Source organism: Ictidomys tridecemlineatus, chromosome 11 (genome assembly GCF_052094955.1).
Source record: "Ictidomys tridecemlineatus isolate mIctTri1 chromosome 11, mIctTri1.hap1, whole genome shotgun sequence".
Classification (NCBI taxonomy): domain Eukaryota; kingdom Metazoa; phylum Chordata; class Mammalia; order Rodentia; family Sciuridae; genus Ictidomys; species Ictidomys tridecemlineatus.
In genome coordinates, this window is record NC_135487.1 from 103,430,953 (window position 1) to 103,455,476 (window position 24,524).

A 24,524-nucleotide genomic window follows, 5' to 3' on the forward strand; every position below is an offset into this window, starting at 1 on the left:
CAATGGGCTTCTTCCATAAAGCATCCCCCATGGTCCCGGGTCATGCTGATCTCCCTCTCCCTCTCCATCTCCATTCGCCTTTACTGAACTCGAAAGCACTTCATCCTAGTCTGTTTATGTGTCCTCTTCTTTCACATGTATACATCTTCTTCCTTCCACCTTCTTGTCCTCCCTAAATGGCAGCCAATATCCCAAAATGTCACATTGCTTATAGCCATAGGATCTCATCTCTTGGGCACACAAGTTTCTCAAGTCTAGAGGCAAACTCTTTTGTATCTGAACAGCACTCAGCACAGTGCCAGCCACATAGTAGGTGTTGAATACATTCCTTTCCACAGGGATTAAGTTCAAAGCACTTCAATGTCCATTGCCCCCATGGGTCATCTGAGAACCTTCTGGGGTCAGACAGGCTCTGAGGGGCTGGTGCTGTAGCCAAGGTGACCAGCTGATTAGGGGGTGAGCAGGACTGGGACCTGAGTTTCAATCCTGAATCCAAGCTTCTTTCTCTGCACAGGCCACAGACGTACCATTGATACCTCAGCCATCTTGTTTTCCTTGTTTTTTTCCTCCTCCACAGAGCCATGAGAAGAGCACTGCGGGGCTCTATGGAGAGGACCATCAGACCGGCTCTGAAGACAGCTCATGTCAGAGCATGGGGGGTGGGGGGGTGTCAAGGAACAATTCAGGTGATGCCCTGAAAGAGTCTGTCACCTGCCAGGCTGAGTTCTGGACAAGAGAAGGCCCTCCCAGAATCCCAAAGGATTCAGCTAATTTGGAGACCAAAGGGTCTCCAGTATCCCTTCCCCACCCTGTGGGTATGCAGGGAGCCACCAGTGCAGGCTGGTGATGTTACAGACTGAGCCCCAAGAGCCCCAGGATCCCTCCTCCTAGAGGAAGGGAAAAGAAAACCACCAGAGACCTGCTGCTACCATGTGTGACGGAGGAAATAGGGCAGAAGAAGAAGGAAATGGGACTGTTGTTGCTTTGCCCACAGGGTTCCAGAGGGAACCAGAAGCAGCTCTGCTGTGAACACCCCACCCCACCCCCCCGGCCCTCCACCCTCCATCCTCCGTCCCAACGCACACACCACAGGCATCTCTGGAGCTGCCTTGCCAGAAAGGAGGATTAAGTTGCATAGAACCATTTTCATTCTCAGACCTAGAATGATTTGGGGTGCATCCAGGAGTCCAGCCTCTTCCCTGCTTCCCACCAGCAGGCCAGCCACAAGATCTGACCCCCCTGAGGCTCAGTATGGCATCCTCACGTGATCCAGTACATCATATGCACATCAGGTACCTGCCCAGCACCTGCTGTGTCTCCAGAAACAGTCCTGAAGAGTCGTAATCATGGTCCATTTTTGCATCTGTGGCCTGTCCACCTGAGGAAGAGGCTGGGCCTGGAGCTGTGACTGAGGCTAAGTGCGCAACACCCGCTTTTTAAAAAAAACAGTCCCAGAATAGGCTGCTTGCTTCAACTCTGCACAGCCTCCTGCTCTGGGAAATACAGAATTAATTGAATGACATGTGCAGCGATTACGGGAAGGAGATGGGTGGGGGAGGATTGTCTGTGGATCCTGCCAAGGAGACTAGGAATTAATTCAACCTGTCACTTTATACTGAGCTCCCTTAGCAGGTGTCCATGGAGCAGTCACCCCATCTATGCTGAATACAGTACCTCACAGTCTGAGCATACACTTGGCAGAGCCAACCAGGGCCTCTGGGAGGCCCACAGAGAAGCTATAGCACTAGGGCAGGACAGGCACAACGGTAGCTGCAAGTGCTGTTCCATTCCATCCCATTGCATTCAGTCCCATGTTAGCTCACCACCTACCAGGTACTGGAAATGTGCCATGGTTGAAAGTAACATGATCTTCTAGTTGAAGAAACTCACTGCAGAGCAGGGAAGGCATCCGGCTATACACAGAGCATTTCTAGACTGAATAAGAATCCCGAGTTCCAACATACTGCAAGCTCTGGTGAGAACAGGGAACATCCACACTCTCTTATTCATACTTGTAATCTCAATGCCTGACACAGTGACCCACCAGAACAGAGTAAGTGCCTAATAACATGTTTTTTGAACAAGTAAATGAACAAAGGCCCAGATGACCTATAAGTTGGACTAGCAAGATTGCTGGAGCTCTGTGAGGAGTTGAGATTCAACATGTTCTCTGCTGATCATCCCTCTCCTCAAACCCCTGGGTTTCCTCTTAGGAGGTCTTCCTTTCTTCCCCAAATGTACCCCTCCAAATCTGAGCTCTGCAATTTTGCTTTCAATGAACGATTTTATGTCCCCCAAGCCCAAGTTGCCAAAGGTACTAATATTAGCAGATCAGAGTCAGCACAGAGGTGCTTTAAGATGCTTAGCCTGGCTGGGGAGCCCTAGACAGAGCTGGATGTATTTTTAGCTCTTCGGGTATCTGGAAAGGTATTGAGATGCAGTCGTCGTTACAGACACCCGGGCCTATCAGTATTCTGCTACTGGCCTCCCCACACCAGCAGTTTCCATTCAGTGTCTCAAAAGCAGGGGTTGCCATGGAGATTGAGTGCCAGGACAACCGAACTTCCTGTCAGGAAATAACGGCACAGGTAGAGCTCTGGACCAATGGGAATCAAGGAGCTTCTTGGATGGCCACAGCTTCCTCTCCTAAAGTCAAATGATGGCAGAATTCCTTGATGCCCTTGGAGGGGGTCAGCCCGACAACAGAGGACATCATCTCTAGAGCTTCATTCTGGGAGGGATCGACTGTTGCTCCCTCACACCTGCCATGGGCCGGTTTATTTCTCTCCCTGTTTCTTTCTTCTCCAGAAGGCTTTGGCTGCCCACAGAGTCCAGAAGCTGCTAGGGAGAGAAAGACAGAAGGGTCATTTTGTATCAGAAGCCAGTCCTGGCAAATACACAGAATACGAGCTCTGGCCAAGGCTGGGGAAGGCCAGGTCACCTAAGTCCTAGAGCCATTGGAGTTACAGAGACTCCCTCTTCTGGGTGGCACAGTACAGAATTATCTTTTTTTTTTTTTCCTTGCTGTTTCCTGTGTGCCTGGCAGGTTTAAAAAAAAAAAAAGATGAAAAATACAAACCTCCAAGAGGCCATGGTGACCACCTCTAGTGACAAAGCTGGTAAGAGGTGGAAGTGTTAGAACACCCAGGTCTGTCTAGTCCAGAGACTCAGAGGGTAAGACCCAAGAAGCTCTTAGAGAGTGTTGACTCTGACACACTTCACAGAAAATCAACTGAGGCCCAGAAAGAGCATGTGACTTGGTCCCTGAGGGAGCAGGCGATGGAGCAGGGCCAGGATTCTTCTGGGCACTTTTAAAAAAATTTTTTTTTTGAGAGAGAATTTTTTAATATTTATTTTTTAGTTTTTGGCAGACACAACATCTTTGTTTGTATGTGGTGCTGAGGATCGAACCCAGGCCACACGCATGCCAGGCAAGCACGCCACCGCTTGAGCCACATCCCCAGCCCTTCTGGGCACTTTTATTCTTGTTGCCTAAACCTCTTCCCAGAGAAACCTGCTGCCTTAGACATTTACTGGACACTCATTCTCTATCAGGCAATGGATCAACTGAGAATTATGTTCAGTTACTGTCAGGGGAGACCTGACCTAGAGACTTAAATGAACTAGGAGTTTATTCTCCCTCATAAAAGAAGTCCGGAGGCAGCTGCTTCAGGGCTATACCAAGCCATCAGGGATGCAGCTTCCTTCTACCTGTCTCACTGTTTCTCACACATAGATTTAATCCTAAAAATGCCCAAGATATCTGCTGAAGTTCACGTCCATATCCCGGACAGGAAAAGTGGAAAGAGAAAGGGACAGAGTATGTGTGCTTCCCTCTCCTTCCCCTCCCTCCCTTTAGAAGTCCTCCTACAAGCCCAAGTTCCACTGACAATCCGTTAGCACCTGCTGCTTGCAAGGGAGATTATGAAATGTTGCCTTTTACCTGGGCACATTGCTGCCCTCATTAAAACTGGGGTTGTGGTAGGAATCAAGAATGGGAGAATGATATTGGGAGAGCAATTTCTGCCATGGGCACTTTGCTAGGGGATTTCATCATCTATATGGTCACCCATGTTTATCTCCTAAGGCTTACAAAGGGGTTCTGTTTCCTGCTTCGTGAAACTTCTCTGTGTTGTCTAAATCTTCTGCAGTGTGTATATTTATTTGACAATAAGAGGAGTGGGTAAAAGACATCTATCCTCCTTCATCATCCACCTAGGTGACTATTAGCCTAGAGTCAAAATGAATATAAATTCAATTCAGTTTGAATGATATCTACCAACTATATCACTATGGAAAGAGGAATGGAACAAAAATAGAAAGTCTCCTGGGAGCTGGAAGGATCTACAGCTTCAGGCATGGCCAGCTCCTGGGCCAGTTCCTGAGCTGCCTCTCTGCCGGCCCCAACTCCTGTGTTTGGGGTGCTTCCCACGTGCTGAAATCCAGTGTCCTCAGAGACTGAGGCTGAAGGCCAACTGGAGTCATGTTGAATAGCAGCAAGTGGAGGCTGTAGAGCCTGCTGAGGCTCAGCCTCCACACAGTCTCTCACAGAGGACTGCAGTTCTTTAGGAATCAGAGGTATCCCCAGTACCCATAGGCAAATCAGGGACCTGGAGGAGTATTCCCTCATCCCCACAGGACAGAGAAGCCCCTCCACAAATCAGAACCTGGAGCCCAGGCCTCCTGAATCCTGCTCTATCTGTGGAAATATTTCTGGAGTGAAAAGTGGGCCATACGGGGAACTTACCAAGACTCATTTGATTGTGGTACTTTTCAACAGTCTTTTAGAGTAAAATATTGTCCAAGACATGATGAAAGGTTTTGAGAGATGTCTGTGAAGAAGCCAGAGTCAGTCGACTCAAACGAAATTGAAACATGGGTGTTCCTTCATGAGTTGAGCCAGATTCATCCCAGAATCCTCCCCGCTCCCCACTAATTGGTACTAAATGAACATCAGTTCTATTTGGAGAGGTACATGCTTGGTTGAAAACCCTCATCTCTCAAGTTCACTTACAGATGTTCACCGTGCTGGATAATAAATATTGGTAGAACTCTCTGGGAAGAGTATCTGTCCCTGAACAAAAAGGCAAAGGCCCAAGAAGAAACCGCACGTTGGCCTCACCCTCTTCTTCCTGCCTGGAGAAGGGAGGCCTGGGGTTGAAGTAATTGTCTCACCATGCTGAAAAGGAATGCCTCATGTTTGAGCAGGGTTCTCTGTAACTTTCCTAACAATGTCCCTGGATCATCTGCCTCCTAACTTTTCGTTATATCTCACAACACACACACACACACACACACACACAAAAAAAAAAAAAAAAAAGCCTCATTTAAGTATCTGTAACAGGAAGCCAAAAGCAATCTTAACTCCCATCTAAGATTGCCAAAGCAAGTGACTCTCTGTGGCAGCAGACCGGGCCAGCCTATATCCAGTTCCCATTCTGGGTTTGTACCTAAGCTCACTTGCTCTGAGGTTGGAAACTGGCCAGACTTCAAATTGGCCCACCCATTTATCAGGGAAAAAACAGCATCTGAATTCTCCCAGCAGAACTCTCAGTGGACTTGGGTGCTCATCTCAGACCGTCTGAGCTCTTTCTTGATTATTCATCTGTATCACTCTAGGGGAATATGAAGAATAAAATCCCATCAATTGTTTTTACTTTTTCCAAGAGAGAATATGGCTCTCATAAAAATGCTTCTTGGCTGCAAATTCCTGGAGAATTAAAAACTTGATCCTCCCAAACCCAGGGACAGGGTCTTCTCTCTTTAGGTATCAAACCATTGAGGGTCCAAGATGTCTCTCAATTCATCCAACATCTTTTTGTTTGTTTTTGCAGTGCCTTGTACACAAGAACCCACGATCTGTACACACTAGGGCAAGTGCTCTATCTTGGAGCTATATCCCAGCCCCATCGACATTTTTTTTTTTAGTGCCCTACCATGTGAACTTTCACAAAATGAAAAAATGTCTTTAAAAGATGTCTGCAAAGAGATCCGAACTGGAGGTAATATCAATAATGCAAGCATAAAACATCAATACCAGGAATGGCCCTCTTCCTCAAAGGTAAAAGCAATGACAATCTAATGGAATCTGAAAGGAAGTTGACAAAAAAATTCCACATTTTCAAAATAATTACCTGAAATATAGTTGACAGTATTGTTACAAAGGTTATTTTCCTAAGAGTTTTTGCTTTGAGACATTAGCCAATGATAGGAGAAAGCTTTCCTAATTGGTAAGATATTTAAAAATTAAGCATGATGCTTAAAGTCATTCTAATGTTTAATCCAGTATTTTACAATATTTCATTAAAAATAATGATAAGCACATACAAGAATCTTTTGGTATTTCTTAGTAATTGCAAAACATAAAAAAAAAAAACCCACATGGCCTTAGGGAACCATTTGCTTTTTCTACCAGGAAAAATAGCTGAAATAATACATGAAACAATGTGGCAATAAAAAATGCAATCTTTTGTCGGCAAGCATTATTGAAAGATGCATAGAAAACATTGCTGGGAAATTCAAGAAATGAATATTAGGACAGAGTATGCCTTATAGGAAGCATGCTATAGATTTGATTAAAAGTATAGAGATTTCTAACATCTCAGTTAATGGAATTTGCTACATTTTATTGAAATATATGAGAAAGTGTTATTTTTGAGCCATTAAAGGAAAGGTGTGTGGGAGAAAAATAAATGATTTCTTTAAAAATAATGTTTTATGGGAAATTTATTGACTGGAATAAAAAGAGGGGCCTCATATGGTTTCCAAGAGAGGACCACACTTGATATTTATTCACAGCCAAGGTGTTAAAGCTAGGCATGCAAAAAACATTGTGATGTCATTTATTTTTTTTTAAAAAAAAGTTCTTTAAAATATAATGAGTTCTTTTAACTCTTCATAATGGGATAAGAGTAACCAGGAAGATCTTTCTATTTACATAGGCATTCACTGGTTGTTATTGGGGCAAGCATTTTAATGAGTTACCAACATTAAAGCTAAGTTACAAGTTTTTCTTAAACAAAAGACCAAGGTCTATTTTTATTGTCCTTATCTGTGATGACGAGTGGCTGTCAGGTATTTTTTAATAAGAAGTTCTAGGCTGGGGATGTAGCTCTGTGTCATGTGCAAGGCCACAAGTCCAATTCCTAGTACCCATACCACCCCTCAAAACAAAACGAAACAAAACAAAAACAACAAGGTCTTAACCTATCCCTTCAAGATACAGGTATTGCTTGATCATCTTTTAAAAATTAAAATTGTGCTAAAAAAGAACATTTGAAAACAGATGTTTGGATGTTTGCATTGTTGCACCATTTTCCCCGAAGTACTGTTTATAACACAGTCAGCCCTGTATCTGCCAGGTCTTCAACCTCAGAGTCAACCAATCATGGATGGAAAATGTGGTTCAGACTGCAATGGTTACATCTGTACTGAACAGTACATAGACTTTTTTTTTTCTTGTCATTATTCCTTGAGCAATAAAGTATAACAAATATTTACAAAGCATTTACATTTTGTAAGGTATAAGTGATCTAGAGATTATTTAAAGTATATGAGAGGATTTGTTTGGGTTATATGCAAATACAACACCATTTGATATGATACTTGAGCATCTGTGAATGTGGTATCTGAGGAGGATCCTAGAGCCAATCCCCCTCAGATAGATACCAAGGGACAATTTTATCTTTAAATTGCTTGTATCTGAACATTTACAGAAGAACTGTAAACAAAATTTTCTGCCTTGCTAAATCTTTTTAAATGAGGAGTTACAATAAATTTTGATTCCATTTTATTAAAATTACATATACAAGCCTGGCATGGTGGCACACGTCTGTAATCCCAGCAGCTCAAGAGGCTGAGGCAGCAGGATCTCGAGTTTAAAGCCAGCCTCAGCAACAGTGAGGTACTAAGCAACTCAGTGAGATCCGGTCTCTAAATAAAATACAATATAGGGCTGGGATGTGGTCAAATGTCCCTGAGTTTGATCCCTAGTAACCCCCCCACCCCCCAAAAAGTGCTGAGGATATAGCTCAGTGATAATGCACCTCTGGGTTCAATCCCCAATGCAAAAAATAAAATAAAAAATATATATATATTTACACACACACATAATTTTTGTTTTATATATATGTGTGTGTGTGTATATATATATATGTGTGTGTGTGTGTATATATATATATATATATAAAACACAAATAAATTATAAAGTTACACAAATCTTTCTGTTCACTCGAAAGAACAGACTTTGGTGCTACTGGAATTATTTGATGATTTTCGTGTACTGCCTTGGATCACTGGCTTCTTAGCCAAGGGAGGGCACTGTCTTTCCACATAGCTGAAGCTCCTGTTTTCTGTTCTTCTTTCTATGCCTCTCCTCTTCCCAGACCACTTTCCCCTGCCCCTGGGCCTACCTCTTCATTCAGAAGATGCTGCATTTGTGAATGTGAATATAACGTTGCTGTCGACAGAGACTTAACCTCCAGAATCTTAGGTCCTACCATTGCTAGGCTTGTTTCCTGATCCTACTCTGGCTCCTTAAAGGTCATAGGATGAGTTCTACCTCCTTTGCAATACAGATGTGCTTCTGTCTTGTCTAACACCCTTGTCACCTGCCTGTCCCCATTCATCTCCAGGAGCCTCTCTTCTCCCAAACTTATTTGAACTCTAGATTTGAGACAAGATTCCAGTCTGTTTCCTCTTTAAACTTCTTTGGCTCTGATCTCTCAGGACCCTCCAACCTCTGGGTACTTTGTTTGTTTGTTTGCTTGCTTTAGTATATTGGACATCTTTCTGATATATACTATGAGAAAGCAATTCCGATTCAATGGAAGAGATGCTGAAAGCACTGGGTACTTTTGTATACAGCACCTACCTGTGTGATTTTGTAGGTATGATAATAATCGTTCATCATGATAAGGCTGTCCTGTCCATCCTACCTGTCAACTGTAAGAACCAGAGAGCACATAGATGCCTTGTAGTCTGGCAGCTGGACATAGCCCTGTGAACATGAACATGCTGTACTCAGGCCTCATTTGGAAATGCTTGTTGGTGACAGCATGACATTTGGGGGGGGGCTGCTTGGTGACCTGTCTGCATCTGTCTCTTGCACATTTTTCTATGCCAGAGGGAGTGTCTATGTGCTATAGCCCTAGAATTGCTGCCTGCGTGGTGACAGAGGGACATGAGGGATCAGGAGGGATGGGACTGCTCAGACTCTTCTGGAAACAGACAGCGACACTGATCCCTAGGAACTGAGGACTGGCTGCTACCCCATCCTGTGGGTAGTAACATCTGTTATGGACCCAAAGACATGTAGTGACATCCTGGGAGGTGTCAGTGCATGAGGCATGCTTTGAAAATGCATGAGAATTCAAGGGTTTTTTTTCTCCCCGCACCTGCTAGGAAAACATGTCCACACATCCAGGCTAATATTAGGGCTGTTTATTTTCGAAGATTGGCATTTCCTTGGCCATCTAAGATTGCTGCTAGAGATAGAGTGACTTATATTTGTCTTGGTATCCTTTGTCCAGAAGGGATTACCAAGGGTAAGTAGGAGCTGTCTGGGCAACACAGACAGACAGACGCCCTGAAATATGTGGGCCACTCCAAGTAGAGCCATCATCCAATCCTTAGTTATTTCTGGGGTACAAAGTAGGTCTTGAAAAAAATGAGTCTAGGTTAGAGCAGGATTTCATGTAGGGGACTGATAGGTTTGAAGACCCAATTAATAGACACAGAAACAAGAAACAGTCTTGCAGTGTAGATTATTTGGGGAAATAAATTCCAGATTGGGGGGCTGGGGCTATAGCTCAGTGGTAGAGTGCCCGCCTCGCATGTGTGAGGCACTGGGTTGGACCCTGAGTACCACATAAAAAATAAATAAATAAATAAAGATATTGTGTCCAAGTACAACTAAAAATATATTTTAAAAAAATTCCAGATTGAAAGGCAACAACTACCATTCCTTAAACAAAACCAAACTATTTCAAACTTTGGATGGGGGGGGGGTCTGCATTTGAGAAGGACTCTTTACAGGTGTCTCTACCTTGGGGCTTTGCTTTCTCTTTGGGTACAAATCTCCCTCATTGATAGGATCTTCCCTAGCAAATGGGTAGGGAAAAAAAATCTCTTTCCTATATTGCCCTTAGTACATCCAAGGCAGAGTGAAATTCCGAAAGGGACTTTACACATATGTAAGAGAAGAAAAACATTCCCTGGGGGATTCCATAACTGAGTGTATGAAATAAACTAATGGTAGACAGAAGAACAGAGGAAAAGGTATACAAATTTGTTCTATGCATGAGAGCATCACAGGAAAGAGACTACCCCCAATTCTGGCATGGCCTAGAAACATATAATTTTCCTAAGGGAGAAGGGAGAGGAGACGTAGGGGATTGTGAGTGATTTTGTAGAAAGACAAATGGGCCTTGAAAGAATAGGTGCTGGCCTGTGACAAAGTCTGTTGGGGTGTGATATTGACTTCTAGTCTTCTGTCCTGTGATGCAATTAATCTTGTCTAGTTGATGAGATTCTGTGGGAGAAGATTCATGACAACTGTGTTCCTTTGGGGGGAATCTGTCTTTAGTCAGATAACGGAAGCTCAGAGAAAGCCCCTCTCTCTCTGCATTTGCTGTTCCCCAAATATTCTCAGCTAGAAGTGATCAATGGCATGACCCGAAACAGCATGTTTAGGATGGTGTTTCCTGAACTTCTTTATATGGGGGGGGGTGTGGAGAAGGTGAGGGAAAGGGAGAGGAGGAGGAGGAGAAGGAAGAAGGAGGAGGAGGAGGAGAAAGGGAAGGGGAAGAGAAAGAGGAAGAAGGGGGAGGAGGATGATAAAGAGAAAAACAATTGCAATATCAAAACATACTTTGTGGATGCCATACTAGTAACTTCTCTTCCCCTGTCCCTTCCACTCTGAGACTCCCCAGAACGATCCTTCCTTTAAAGGGTTCAGGTACTCCCTAGGCTGTAAGCCTTAGAAAATTGGTTTGCCAGTGGCCAATGAGTGAACAGGAGAACTCTAAGGCTTCCTGGGACTTCAGGAGCAGCAAAAAAATAAATCATTCAAAGCTCCTCAGCCTGCTGGGTGCGGTGGTGCATCTCTTTAATCCCAGTGACTCAGGCGGCTGAGGCAGGAGGGATCACGAAGCCAGCCTCAGCAACTTAGTGAGGCCCCAAGCAACTTAGCAAGACCCTGTCTCAAAATAAAAAGGGCTGGGGATGTAGCTCAGCAGTAAAGATCCCCTGGGTTCAATCCCCAATATATATATATAAAAAAAAATCCCCACCCAGAAGATAGCCCTTAGCAGCTGGGTCCAAGAAGAGGGCTAGAAGAGGGCTGTGTCAGAGCCCAAAGGAGCTCTCAGAGAAGACTGCCCCAGAGTCACCCAGGCCACTCTCCCAGGCAGCATTGAGGATGGTCATCCCCACTCTTCCAGGCTGCTTGAGTTTCTAAGATTATAGCAGCACTAAGTCAACATGTTAACCCTCTGATTTGGAGACAACCCAAAAATCGTTTCCCATTTTAGCCAGGGGCCTGTCCTGGGGCTCAGAAGAAGAACTCAGAACCAGGAGAGAGGCCCTTAGAGGAAGGCAGCACAGGTGAGGTCTTGCTGGCCCTGGACAATCCTCTGAAAAATATGGAGAGACTGGGCTGGTGGTGCAGAGGAATTAGGAACAGGGTGAGCACTAGCTCCTGAGGCTCTGTGTGAGGACGAAGCAGCACTGCTGAACACCTGCCCGTGCAGCCACTGCTACACCCAAGTACAACTCGCTCCATCCCCCTTCAGTCCTGGGAGAGAGCATGGGCAAGAATCAAGTCAAATGGCGGATGGGGATGTAGAGGGTCCCAACTCTGCTGCTTGGGCAGATGATCTCAGCTGAAGGAAGTGAACAGACAGGGAAGTGATCAAGTGAGGTCACAGGGCTGAAATGACACCCTGGAGCATTGAGTGAGGTGGGGTAGGGCTGGAATGCAGAATGACCTGGGTCCCACCAATAAGAGAGCAGCCCCAGAATATCCCTTTCCTTACAAGGAGGGACAAGAATTTCTGGAAGGTTCTTGGAACTCCTTGGAGACTTTCTGGAAGCACAATCCTTCATTGTTGGTAGTCTTTACTAACAGTTTTGCTCTTAGCCTTTGATATAGGATAATTCATTTCGTTTCCACAGCAATTCTGGGAAATAGGTACTATAACTGGTCCTATTTTGCAAATAAGGAAAGGTTTAAAAAAAAAAAACTTGCTTAAGGGCATGAACCTGTAAATGGCAGGGCTGGGATTTGAACCCAGGGAGTCCAGCTCCAGTCTCCGCTCTTACCTATACCATTTCCAGGGCTGTCGTTGCCATTCTTGGCCTAGCTTGGCCCTTTCACTACTGTTCACTCCTGGTAATGGGCCCCATTTCTTCCCCTTTAAGGACTTGGCATTTCACCCCAAAGGACCTCCATGCATGGGTTCCCTGGGCCCTTGAGAACACAGGCCTTGATATGCCACTGTCCTGAGGGTGTTTGCTCCTTTTGATGTCCCCTTACCATCTCCTGGGGCACCCCACTTCCTTACCTCCCCTGATGAGCAGGCTGAGCAAACAGCGTTTGCCAAGGGCCTGGAGCAAAACAAACTGCAGCAGCCCCAAAGCCCTTGTAGCTTTCATCTTGTTGCAAGTGGCCCGTAAGCAGCCATGTAGGCCTCTGTGGGCAGAGCCCTTGGGGAGAGGGCTGCCATTTGTCATTCGTTTGGCCGTGGTTGGCTCAGGTACCTGTGCGGGGTGGGGTTTTCTAGGAAGCAGGGTACTTGGTTTCCAGGTGTCCAGGTGGGGAACTGGAAGGGGTTAGGGCCCAGCCAGGCTGTTGCTGGTCACCACTTAAGGCCCTCGGGCTGCTCAAGCCAACAGCTTTCTCCATTCCGATGCAGAAGAATGTCGCATTTGCTTGTTTGCTATTTATACTGCAGTTACTGTCTAGGGGTTTTCTTTGAAGCAAACTGGTAAGCTCTGAGGCAAGGAAGTACATTTCTGGCTCAGTGCTGTTGTACACACGCACGCTGAGAGATTCAGCTGATGGAGGGCCCGTCTTTATTCCCCTGCTGTCTCCACATCCTTCCTGAATCTGTAATTCCAGATACCAACACTCTCCCCAGACCTCCACCTCCCACAGAAGTGCACTTCTAAATACATTTAGAATCTGGTTCCTGCCTCCTCCCCTGGCCAGTGAAACTGCATTTCAGTCTCTCTTAGGATTAGGCCATGCCTTTAGCTACCATCTTAATCTACCTTTAACAGGAGAAAGCCCTCTAAATTCAGTTGCCATTTGTAGTCTTCCTCACTCCACTTCCTGGGAAAGGGTCACCTTCTGAGAGTACAAATTCCCCCCAAGGACTTCCCAATAGCAAGTATCTAAACTACGTGGCACTTAGTTTTCCAGGCAGGTTTTCTGAGGTATGATTTACACAGCATGAAATACAGCCTTTCTTGGTATATATGTCTCAGATTTTTGACAAACACATGATTATGGAACTACAACCCTAATCAAGGTACAGAATGGTTCCATCAACCCCAGAAAGTTCTCTCAGATACTTTTGAAGTCAGCTACTTCCCCTCTCCCCACGCTCTCACAACCACCAGTGTGGGATGGTTTCATTTTCCCCCTCTGGATTCGCTTTTTCCTGATTGTCTCATAAATGGAATTTGAGTCTGATTGTTTTCACTCATTACAATCCTTTGGAGACTTGCCCATGTTATTAAATGTATTGGTAACCCATTCCTTTCTAAGCTAGGTAGTATTCCAAATATGGATGTACTACAGCTTGTTTATCCATTCGCCAATTGAAGGACGCTAGAGTTGTTTCTTTTTGGAGCAATTATAAATAAAGCTGTTATAAACATCTTCTAAGTTGTATGTGTATGTTCTAAGTGTATATTTAACTTTTTATTTTTTAGTGCTGGGGAACAAACCCAGAGCCTCTTAATGCACACCAGGCAAATGCTCTGGCACTGAACTACATCCCTAGTCCTACTTAAGAAATTGCAAAACTGTGTTCTAAAGTGACTGCATTAGGCATGGGGATATAGCTCAGTGATCAGGCACTTGACTAGCATAGATGAGGCCCCGATTCAATCATCTGTACTGCAAAGAGAGAAGGGAGGGAGGAAGGAAGAAAGGAAGGAAAGAAGGAAGACAAGCTGTTATTTAGCATTTCTACCAGCAAATTACAAACAATTCAGTCGTTCTGCATCCTTACCAGTATTAAATATTGCCAGTTTCCAACCCCACCCTCCCTCCATTCTTTCCTTCAAGGGCAATCCTGGAAGATAGGAAATAGGGCTGGTTTATTTCTGTATCTTCTATATGGACTACATAGATGCTCAATAAATCTTTATCACATATATGAGTAGCTGGATGAAGCTTTCCAGGTGGCTTGGCAGTTTCCAGAAGATGGAGCTATTGGTGCTCCATCCTTCTCACCGGGAAAGCACTGTGGTCCAAACGATTCCCTCAAGTCATCAGGTAGCCCCTGGTCCACTCTGTCCTCACCCCTTTTTGCAGTCATGCCACCCTCAGACCCTGCTCTCTGGTCCTTTTTTCCTGGAGCGCTGCCTGCTGCATTGGCCTCAATCCTTTGGGAATAAGTGTAGCCTGGGCCTTCCTCTCCAGGGCCAGGTCATGGCCAGCAGATCCCCAGGGAATGTACAAACGACTGAGGTATAAGGACCACAGAATTACAAGAGTTTTGTGAAAAGCAGTTGCTTGTGCCTGGAAGGTTGAAAACAAAGCCAAGCGGTTGGATGGGAATACACTGATGACCTGGCCATGAACTTGGGGAAGAGAGGCAGCCCAAGAGCCTGAGGACCCCATGTCTACATATTCACTGTGAGTCTTGCAAGTTGTCCCCATACTGTGGCTCCTGGGCTTCATGGGGGAGATAAGCTGCTCCGTGGAGGGTGTGAGTACAAACAAGGAATGTGGGAGGGAGGAATGGCTGGGAGGGAGCTCAGGGTGAGGAAGACAAGCAGAAGCACCATGCGATGGGGGAACAAGGCTGTGAGGCGGGAGGGATTGCATGTCAGAGCAGTCTAGGATCCTCTGACGCAATTGGGCAGCATCAAAGGTCCACAGCCAATCAGAACCCCGAGGGCCTGACCACAGGAGGCCTAGCCTCGCCATCACAATGGCTCTTTCATCCCCTGCAGAGTGGCTCTGCAGTGGCCTCAATTGAGAGTTACACATTTTGAGACAATGGAAGAGTCTATTGATGTGAAAGGTCAGCTCTTCAGTAGATTTTTAGACACTGAGGTACAGAATGGAACTCTCCTGAAGGATCTTTCCAGGAGGGCTTGGGGACAAGTTGGAGGGATCCCGAGGATTTCAGTTCTGGAGGAGGTTGAAAATACGCAGGATAAAAGCAAAAGACAGAGGACAACTCTCCATTGTCAGACACGCTCAGTTCCTCTTGTGTGGACTGGCAAGCTCCAAAGGCCACCCAGGCCCTGGAGAAATGAAGCAAAGAGAAAAAAAGAAGTTAAACCTTCAGAGGTGGGAGGTTGGGGAGTTCAAGGTGCAGCCCCCACTGAGGTGAGGACAGCTGAGTAGGACAGTGTGATCAGGAAAAGGCAGGGTAAGGGATGGTCAAGAAGAGAACCTTAGGGATCATCTACTCCAAATTCCCTCTTTCTAGAGAGAGGTGTGAGACCTAGAACTTGCCCATGGTCGCACAGCTGGCTAGTGGCAGAGACAAAACTGGAAGCCAGGTCTCTGGACTCTTTTGAGAACAGTTTTGAATCCAAATCCTGGCAGTTGATCTGGAAATTCCACTCTAGAAAAATTCTTTTAAAGAGCAAAAAGCTAAAAATGGGAAGCCAGACTTTGCCTGAAACCAGATCTGTTTTGACTTGTTCATTCCCATTGGAAATACCTGCACTTGCAGAGCTCCTGGCTACAGAGTTTAGCTCAACTCTGTTGGCAGTGAACAACTTTGTCCTCCCTTCAAAGATTATTCCAACAAAAGCGGGCTAGCTGCTCCTGGACACATGCAGGCCCAGTTTGCCAGGAAGCAGACATTTGTGAGTGAAACTGTTTTCTAGTGTAGCATATAGCAGAGGGGCCTGAGGTGTGGGGTGGAGGAGGACACTGTTCCTACTGTAGTGACACCCCCTCCTGCACAGAAAATCTTAATTAAGCTTCTCCAGAAATCTTCACCATAATTGCTTTTAGGACTATCAGCAAAAAAGTGTCTACAAAAGAGTTCAATGTAGTTAAACTTCCTATTTTCCTGTTGCTCTATTTTACTTGGCCACTGGCCTGGAAGAGATCAGTACTCCATGTGCTGAACGCCCTTTTTCCTAGTTTTTCATATTTATCCGGTATGGTAGTTTGTAAAAGTGTGTTTGCAAATGCATATTGTGATTTAAAAAAAGAAAGAAAGAAAAGAAAAGAGACAGATCCTTTAACAAGACCTCTGGTCTTGAGCTGGGACATCACAGAAATGTCTACCTTTCTAAGATAAGAGATGGTAACAGCTGGCAGGGGGAGGAAAGAAAGGGAAGAAGAAGCTCCCCCTACTCAGGTGTGGTCCTTAAAGAAGTTAACTTGTCCAGAACAGTGAAAGAAAAAGCTGCTTTTATGTGAACTTCTGCAGACTGTGAACTTCTGCGCCCCTCCCCTGACATGCTGGGTATAAAGTTCTGAAAACTACCTGAACTTGGGGTTCAGGGGATTAATTGATCATAGCAAAAGCTGTGCCCTCTGAACCTGGCTGCAGCCAAATAAAACCGTTTCCTGCTGTCTTCAGTGCCCTGCCTCATCTGTCCTCTACAACAATACCACATGCTTCCAGAATCTTCTGTCTTGCCATACAGTGACTCTGGAAGGCAGCTGATGGTGGTGGTGGAGGAGGAGCCTCTGCTACACCTAAAAGACTGAGAATAATCTGAAGTCACCAGGAGGCAGAGAAGCTTCTTGAGTAAGCTGCAGAGAGAAAAACGTCTCACACATCTAAATAAACGAGACACGGTGGAGGCCTCAGAGACAGAGAGTCAGAGAGAGGTCTGCAGGTCGTTGCAAAGAGGGTTAGTGTGGCTCTGAAGCCAGCAGCTCTTAAGGCTGCAATTGAGATTGGGTTTCTCCAGAGGATGCCACAGTCACTCGATGGTGTGGCTTTCCTGAGGAGACACAAGACCTAGCCACTGGTAATCATGACAGTTCACTCAGAATAATCCATGATTGGGGATGTGGAAAAGTGGACAAATGTCCCCAAGGAGAAAGAGAGAGAGAGAGTTGTTACCTCAAGCCCTTAATGATCCAGTTTCTAAGAATCGGGGCTGTACTTTCTTTCTGTGAGCCGCCTTATAACTTTACAGTAACTGCCTCCTTTGTTTTTGGCTTGCATGGAATGCTTTTTTTTTTTTTTTTTTTATCCTTTGCATCTAGTAAATCCATCCTAAGATGCCTTTATCTTCATGTAATCTGATTTGGTGTATTATAAGAGTGATGGCTCCCGCATCTCCAAGGGAAGGCCCTGGAGTTGGTGTTGAAGTCTCCGCAGTTCCCTTGACAATTGGCCTTGGCAGTTTGAAAGACCATTAGGAACAGAAGCACAGAAAGAAGTCTGAACCCTTGCAACTGCCTCTAAAGCTTCCTGGAGAAAATGAGCCCAGGAGGCAAAAGAGGACATCTAGTTAGAGCTAGGAAGTGTCTTTTACTGACGTGGGAGAGTCCCTAGAGGGGAGCAGTCTGTGGTCCCTTGCCCGAGTTCCTTCACTTGTTCCATAATCATTTATTGTGCACAGATATGGGCCTGACCCTGAGCCTGGTGCTGAGGAAACAGACGAATATGTTAGGATTTTTTTTCTCACTCTTTAGTGAGGGACACAAACCCCAGCATTCTGTTGATACTGCCATTGAGACTTCATTATGGTCTGCTTTCCATGGGAGTTAGCTACCTCTGTCTCTTCTTTGAGATGAAGGATCCAGAAAGCACAGGGTCCCTGAGTTATCAACTCTCCTTCCCTCCACTGAGACTAGTGCTGAGCCTGGCACTCAGAGAATAGTTAACTAGAGTGTTGACCTGTGGGCCAGGACTGTATTACCCCTCCATATCCACCAATGGTGACTCTGACCCTGACCAGCAAATCTCGGAAATATGTGCTCTAGGGACAGGGGGAGGGTAGAGAGGGATGAAGAATGTGGGTTAAACCACCCAAATCCATTTTGAGGGAAGAACTCAAAGCAAACACCAGCTGGGTGTGGGTGAGTGGTGTCTGTAGGGAGGTACCCTGGGTCTTACAGGTAAAGCCACCTGTCTGAATAGAGCCAGTAGAAAAACCAGTCATCCCAAATCTTCCTGGATACTAATGAGTTTTCTCAGGAAGTCACCCAGACTTGAGAGTCTGCACCAGTTTTACAGAGGACCTAAGTCACTCGCAGGACCAACCAAAGAAGCTGGGGTGCTCCCTTAGGACTCAAATGTCATTAAGAACCGAATGCACCAGGCATGCACCTGTATGGCTGAGGTGGGAGGATCATTTGGGTCTAGGAGTCTGAGACCAGTCTAGGTAACATAGCCCTGTTTCAAAAAAGAAAAAAAAAAAAAACCAGTGTATGCTTTGTGACCTTGATAGGTTAAAAAATGAGTAAGTGGAAAAGGGGTGGCTTTCATGGTGTCCAGGCAAACAGGAACCTATGACTATCAGTGTGTGCAGCTGTGTCCGAAAGAGAAGGAGCCCTGACCAGCCCCCAGTCCAGTCCAGAAATTGAACTCTTTGGACAGACCTCTTCTAAAGTGAAGGATCTATGGGGCTGGGATGTGGCTCAAGCAGTAGCGTGCTCGCCTGGCATGCGTGTGGCCCAGGTTCGATCCTCAGCACCACATACCAACAAAGATGTTGTGTCCACCGAGAACTAAATAAAATAAATATTAAAAATTAAAAAAAAATATAAAGTGAAGGATCTAGGTACCTGGTCCCTATGGTACACTATATTGACTGTTGAAAGCATAAATCCACCTCATTCTGCCTAAACACTATCTGATAATATGATTCCAAGCTGTTTGAGTTCCATTTATAATGACAATTCTAATATACCATCAATCCCTTAGGAAGCCCTCAGCACAGGCAAGTTCTATAGTACATCTAAATGCAAGAGCATCCTCTTCAGCAGAGGAATCAGGACATTTTGCATTCAGCACATCAGAGAAACAAGCATCCCAACAGCCCCAACTGCTTAGTATCTCATGCAAGAAGAGTGCATCATGTCACCATACTAAAAGCAAACTCAAGATTGACAAACAGGACCTGTGGGGCGGGGGGCAACTGCAAAAATGATTTGATAATAGGCAGTTCCCCAAAAGTTCTCCATAGTGCAGAGACCAGAGTTGTAAGTATTTACCAATATAACCCACACATTATTAATTAGTTACTCAAGTTTTATTGAACTGCAAGGCACCTGTAAGCTGTCCTTTCGCCCCCAAAGCCTCCGATTTCCATGCTGCCTTCCATCCCACACCCCACCGAGATCTAAATTTAGCCATCTCCTTTCAGCATTTCAGTAATCACAGGGACTTAGGCTCATTTGATAGGGGCAATATTGTAAGTGAAGTCAAGAAAGAACACACAGCATCAAAAAACGTCCAAGGCCAGCAAAATGCCTTTGAAATTGCTTGCTTTTTAGCTGGAAATGTGAAATAGCCTAGCAGGAGCAGGTCTTGATGCCTGCATTAGGAAGATAATAGAAATGTAATGCTATTCCCTGTGCCACTTTTAATGCCGTGGGCAACTCTAGGCTCTAACAAATTAACAGTGGGATGTTCTTTTCTTTGAGAAAAAAAGAAAATAAGGTTTATTGGTGAAATGGACAACCCACAACATTTCTTAGTCACCTTATCCGCCCCTGAGATAGCTCATCTGCTACCAACCTTGGAGTTCTTACCCTCTGGATAAAACTTCATTCCCCTTCAATACTGAAACCTATAAAATGTGACATTCAAGTCAGCAGCAGCTCCACAGGAGCTGAGTGACAGGGTTTCCTTCTCTAAGCCCTGGTACATTTTGCTCTAAACTGGATTCTGGGAAGGTCTGAGTGGGAAGTAACATCATGAAAGTCCTGAGACCCAGCACCCTTAGGAGAGGGGCAAAAGCAGAGCCCATCTCTAATTAAATTTAGACTAACTCTAAGATTTTTATATAGATGTACTCTAAGTTATACGATGACACTAGGTGCGTAGTTATATGAGATTCTGTCTTTGGTAGGAGGTGTAATAGAAGAATTCTCCAGGGTGGTCACCAAAGAATAAAGTGTTTCCATTGGCAGGTCATCTTTCTGGACCTCTGTTTTGTGTGTGTGTGTGTGTGTGTGTGTGTGTGTTGCGGGTAGGGGCCCGGGTACCAGAGATTGGGCTCAGAGGTACTCAACCACTGAGCCACATCCCCAGCCCTATTTTGTATTTTATTTAGAGACAGGGTCTCACTGAAGTTGCTTAGCACCTCACTGTTGCTGAGACTGGTTCTGAACTTGCGATCCTCCTGCATCAGCCTCCCCTGCTGCTGGGATTATAGGCATGCATAACCACACCTGGCTGGACCTCTGTTTTTTTTATCTACATATTGAGATAATTTGAATCAGTGGTTTTTGACTAGGGGTGACTTTGCTCCCCTGGAGACGTTTGGCAACATCTGGAGACACTTTTGGTTGTAACAATGTGAGAAAGCATGCAGTACTATTAGCATCTGTGGATATTGCTAAGCAGGCCATGATGCACAGGTTTTGTGTACCCTAGCAACAAACAAAAGTATTTGGTTTGAAATGTCAGTTGTGACAGGATTGAGGAACCCTGGAGTAGCTGATCCTTAAGTTCCCTTCAAGCTTTAAGAATATTCACTGTTTTGCATGAATAATACAAAATCACATGGGCATGCATAATTGGGACCCCCTGAGTTTTGATGATGAGACCCAAGGGACTTATTTCAGGTACCAGGAGGGTATCCTGTACCTGTCCAGTTTCCTAGGCTCACCTTCCAAGCCAAACAGACCCAGGGCTGCTTGCTGCCATCTTACGGGTCACCCCCTGGATCTTCAGAACATCCGTCATCAAGGAAGGCATTTCTAGTTAAAGAATCTTGATGGGAGTTGAAACAGAGTCCATGATGGCTTCACTACTTCAGTAAGCTAGATTATCACTCATCACTGGGCTTTCTCCTGCCAATTTCTCTTACTGTCTAGTGAACTCTGTTCTCTTCTGTCAGCCATGACTGTGGGGCTCCCAGCTGTAATCTTACTTCACCATCTCTTGTCCCTTTCTTTCCTCCTTTGAGATTTAGATCTGCCAACTCTAAAGGCTCACCTTCCCTGGAATTGGGCGCTCAGATCTTTACCACCGCCACCATCCCCAGGCTAGGATTTGAATTTCAAAGGTGGACTTTCAGGATTCAAGTTGTAAATTTTTATTCCAGGACTTGAAATGCAAGGACAAGTTCAATGCTCATACCACTGGGACATCTGGTCCTGCTTCTCTATCCTGATCTCGTGGCAGACATCACTAATCAATCATAACACGTTCCCCATGAGATGGAGGGAGCAGGGTTGAACATACCTTGCCACTTAGCCCCTTCATTTTGATGAGAGTTGCCATTCTAGCTTTAACCAATCTGCTGTCCTAGACTCTAAACCAGTCAAGTGAAGACAAAAAAGATTGGGAGAGGCAATGAGGTGAGATCTTCAGCTAGACTATAAGATACATGGAAAGCAACAGTGACAAGTTCTGTTCCATTTACTAGTCCATCCCAAATATACACAGAAGTGGCTCAATAAAAATTTGTTGACTGAATGAAGAGTCTCCCAGCTGTGGTCTGCCTGAGAGGCATACTGCCTACCTGGCTCTAGGGGGTGGATGGGCTCTAATTCATAGCTAGCCATCTGGACTAATTAACTGGATAGAGCAACCCTGGGGAAGGAGAGATTTGAAAGACGACAGGTGATTTAGTGAGTGCCACTCTTATTATGAAAGGGGAATGAAAGACTGATGGTTTCCATTATTTCTAAAAGGGGGTAATGGCAATGAGTGAGAGCTTTAAAATAATCTGGTACTTGTGTTACTTCCTCACATTTAGTAGCTTTTATTATTCCTTTCCTGGTTCCCTGTGGTGATTAAAGAGCTTTGGAAAATTTTAAGCTATCGTTTATTGAGTGCTCTGTTCTAAGAGCTTTGTAAACATTAACCCACCAGATGATCACAATGGGTTCATTCTGTTTCTCCCCCCATTTACCAGAGACTGAGGCACAGAGTGTTAATTACACATCCAGATGCACAGCTAGTGGGTGACAAGGCTCCGATGCAGATCCAGGCCAAGGCACCTCAACGTTGGAACTCATCAGTCTTCCAGTAAAGCAAGAGCCCAAGCACCTGGGCTTGGTGGCTGCAGGGTAGGAGGAGGCTGCATGCTACCACTTTGCCAAGTTTGAAGAGAGAGAAGCCTCAAGGAGAAAGCATCTGAGGGCCCAAGACCTTAGGGAAAGCACAAACAAGTCCCATATGGCTGGCCTGGATAGAAAATAGGTCCTCAACTCACCACTCAAGGAAGCCAAGGGCAAGAGGCCCAACTTAGAGGTCAAGGGTAGGGTACAGTTCTGGCCTATTTCCCCATGATCCCTTCCTCCACTGATTTACCTCCTCTGGTGTGCTGTCCCCACCATGTCCTGGTTGTCTCCCCAACATTGGGAGTGCCAGATTTAGCAAATAAAAACACAGGATGCCAGCTAACTTTGCAATTCAAATAATTTCTTTGTATTAGTATGTTCCAAATATTCCATGGAACATACTTATACTAGGAAATTATTCGTTTATCTGAAATTCATATTTAGTTGGCTATCCTGTACTTCATGTACCGATTCTACCCACCATCCCCTGATGGCTCATTGTCAAATCCCCATGGCTAATTTTAGGTGTCAACTTGACTGGATTAAGGAATACCTGGAGAACTGGTAAGGCATTCTTTCTGGATGAGTCTATGAGGGTGTTTTCAAAGGATTTTGGCATGCGGTTCAGCAGACTGAGTGGGGAAGATGTGCTCTCCATGAAGGCAGGCATAACAAGTCACTGGAGACCTGGACAGAACAAAAAGAACAAAGACAAAGGCAGAGGAATGGTGAATTTTCTTTCTTTCCCTCTCTCTGGGAGCAGGAGTGCTCTTCTTCTCCTGCCTTTGATCATCACAACATTTTTGGACTCTATGACTTATACCAGAGCCCCTCCCGCTGCTGAGTTCTCAGGCCTCCAGTCTCAGGCTGAATTACACCAGCGGCTTCCCCGGTTCTGAGGCCTTTAGACTTACCTATCCTGAGTCAAGCTGCTGACTCCAGCTTGCCGAGGGCCTGCCTTGGGACTTCTCAGCTTCCATAACCACATGAGCCAATTCTCCTAGTTAAACCCCCTCCAACTATCATCTAGATATGTATACTATTTGTTTTGTCTCTCTAGAAAACCCTAATACACCCAGTCTTGCTGACCATTCCCAAGTGTGCCCTGGCTTGCTGATCCAACATCCAGTGGTCCACTAATGGGCCATCTTCCCCTTTCTCCACCTCTGGGTGACTGATCCACCACACCCTGGCCCTGCCATCGTCTGACTTCTGGCCCATCCTCCTTGGCCCCTACCCACACCATCCCCTGAAGTCCTAGTGGAAATTCCTGGCCCCACATGGCCCGAGTTGCTGTGTCACATTCCCTGCCCAGAGCTGGTTGGTGATCATTTCCTGGCTTGGCCCCTCCTGGACATCCTTCCCTGAACACTGGGATCCTGTTGGGGGCATGAGATTCAAGCTCTTGTTTTGGTGAGGGGCCTCTGGAGTGGTGAAATCACAATGCTAATGAACCAAGAAATGGCCGTTGCTTGCAATTTGAAAAAACTTCATCACTCACCTGGCTCTGGGCCTAAACCATCATTTTAAAGCGTTTGAGGGGAGCTTGAGAGGAGGGCAGTTTGTTGTTGGCTTCTACCCCCTGACTTGCCAACTGCAGACAGGACCATTAATTGTCTGTGGAAGTAGAATTTGTCCAGGAGGTGGTGCAGGGCTGCTCCCTGTAGCCTGTTCCTGTAGGCTGTAAAGCTCCCCACATTGGAAAGAATGGAGTCTGGGAAGTCACTGCGCACTGGGGGTTCCTACCCCCGTCTTTGGACACAGAGAGATGGAAAGAGACTTGGCCCTTGGACAGGAAACCATAAATTGAGGAAGACTGGAAGAAGGTACCAGGAGGTGGGAAGAAGAATCAGAGGAGCTGTGCTTCCTGTACCCAACCTATATGTGCACACACCCACACACGGGCACACACACACACACACACACACACTCGTATAACCATACACAGGCATGTGCACACATACAAATATACACATACGTGATACATATATACAGCCATAAACACATGTACACACACACACATGCACACGTACACACACACACATACCCCCAGCTCAGGCACTGGGATGCTGACTCTCATGCTTGTTCTGCTGATCTTGGTGAGCCAGTTGCTCCCCCT

At 45.5% G+C, this 24,524-nt stretch overlaps 1 protein-coding gene across 2 annotated transcripts in view; it reads left to right on the forward strand.

The window, feature by feature from the left end:
- Kcnc4 (potassium voltage-gated channel subfamily C member 4) overlaps positions 1-6,711 on the forward strand; it is a 49,235-nt gene extending 42,524 nt beyond the window's left edge. For both annotated transcript variants that reach the window (XM_078026969.1, XM_078026973.1), the window contains one exon: positions 578-6,711. In XM_078026969.1, coding sequence (XP_077883095.1) covers positions 578-698 — 121 coding nt within the window. In that variant the 3' untranslated portion in view covers positions 699-6,711. The remainder of the gene's footprint in view (positions 1-577) is intronic.
- Positions 6,712-24,524: the final 17,813 nt, after the last annotated feature.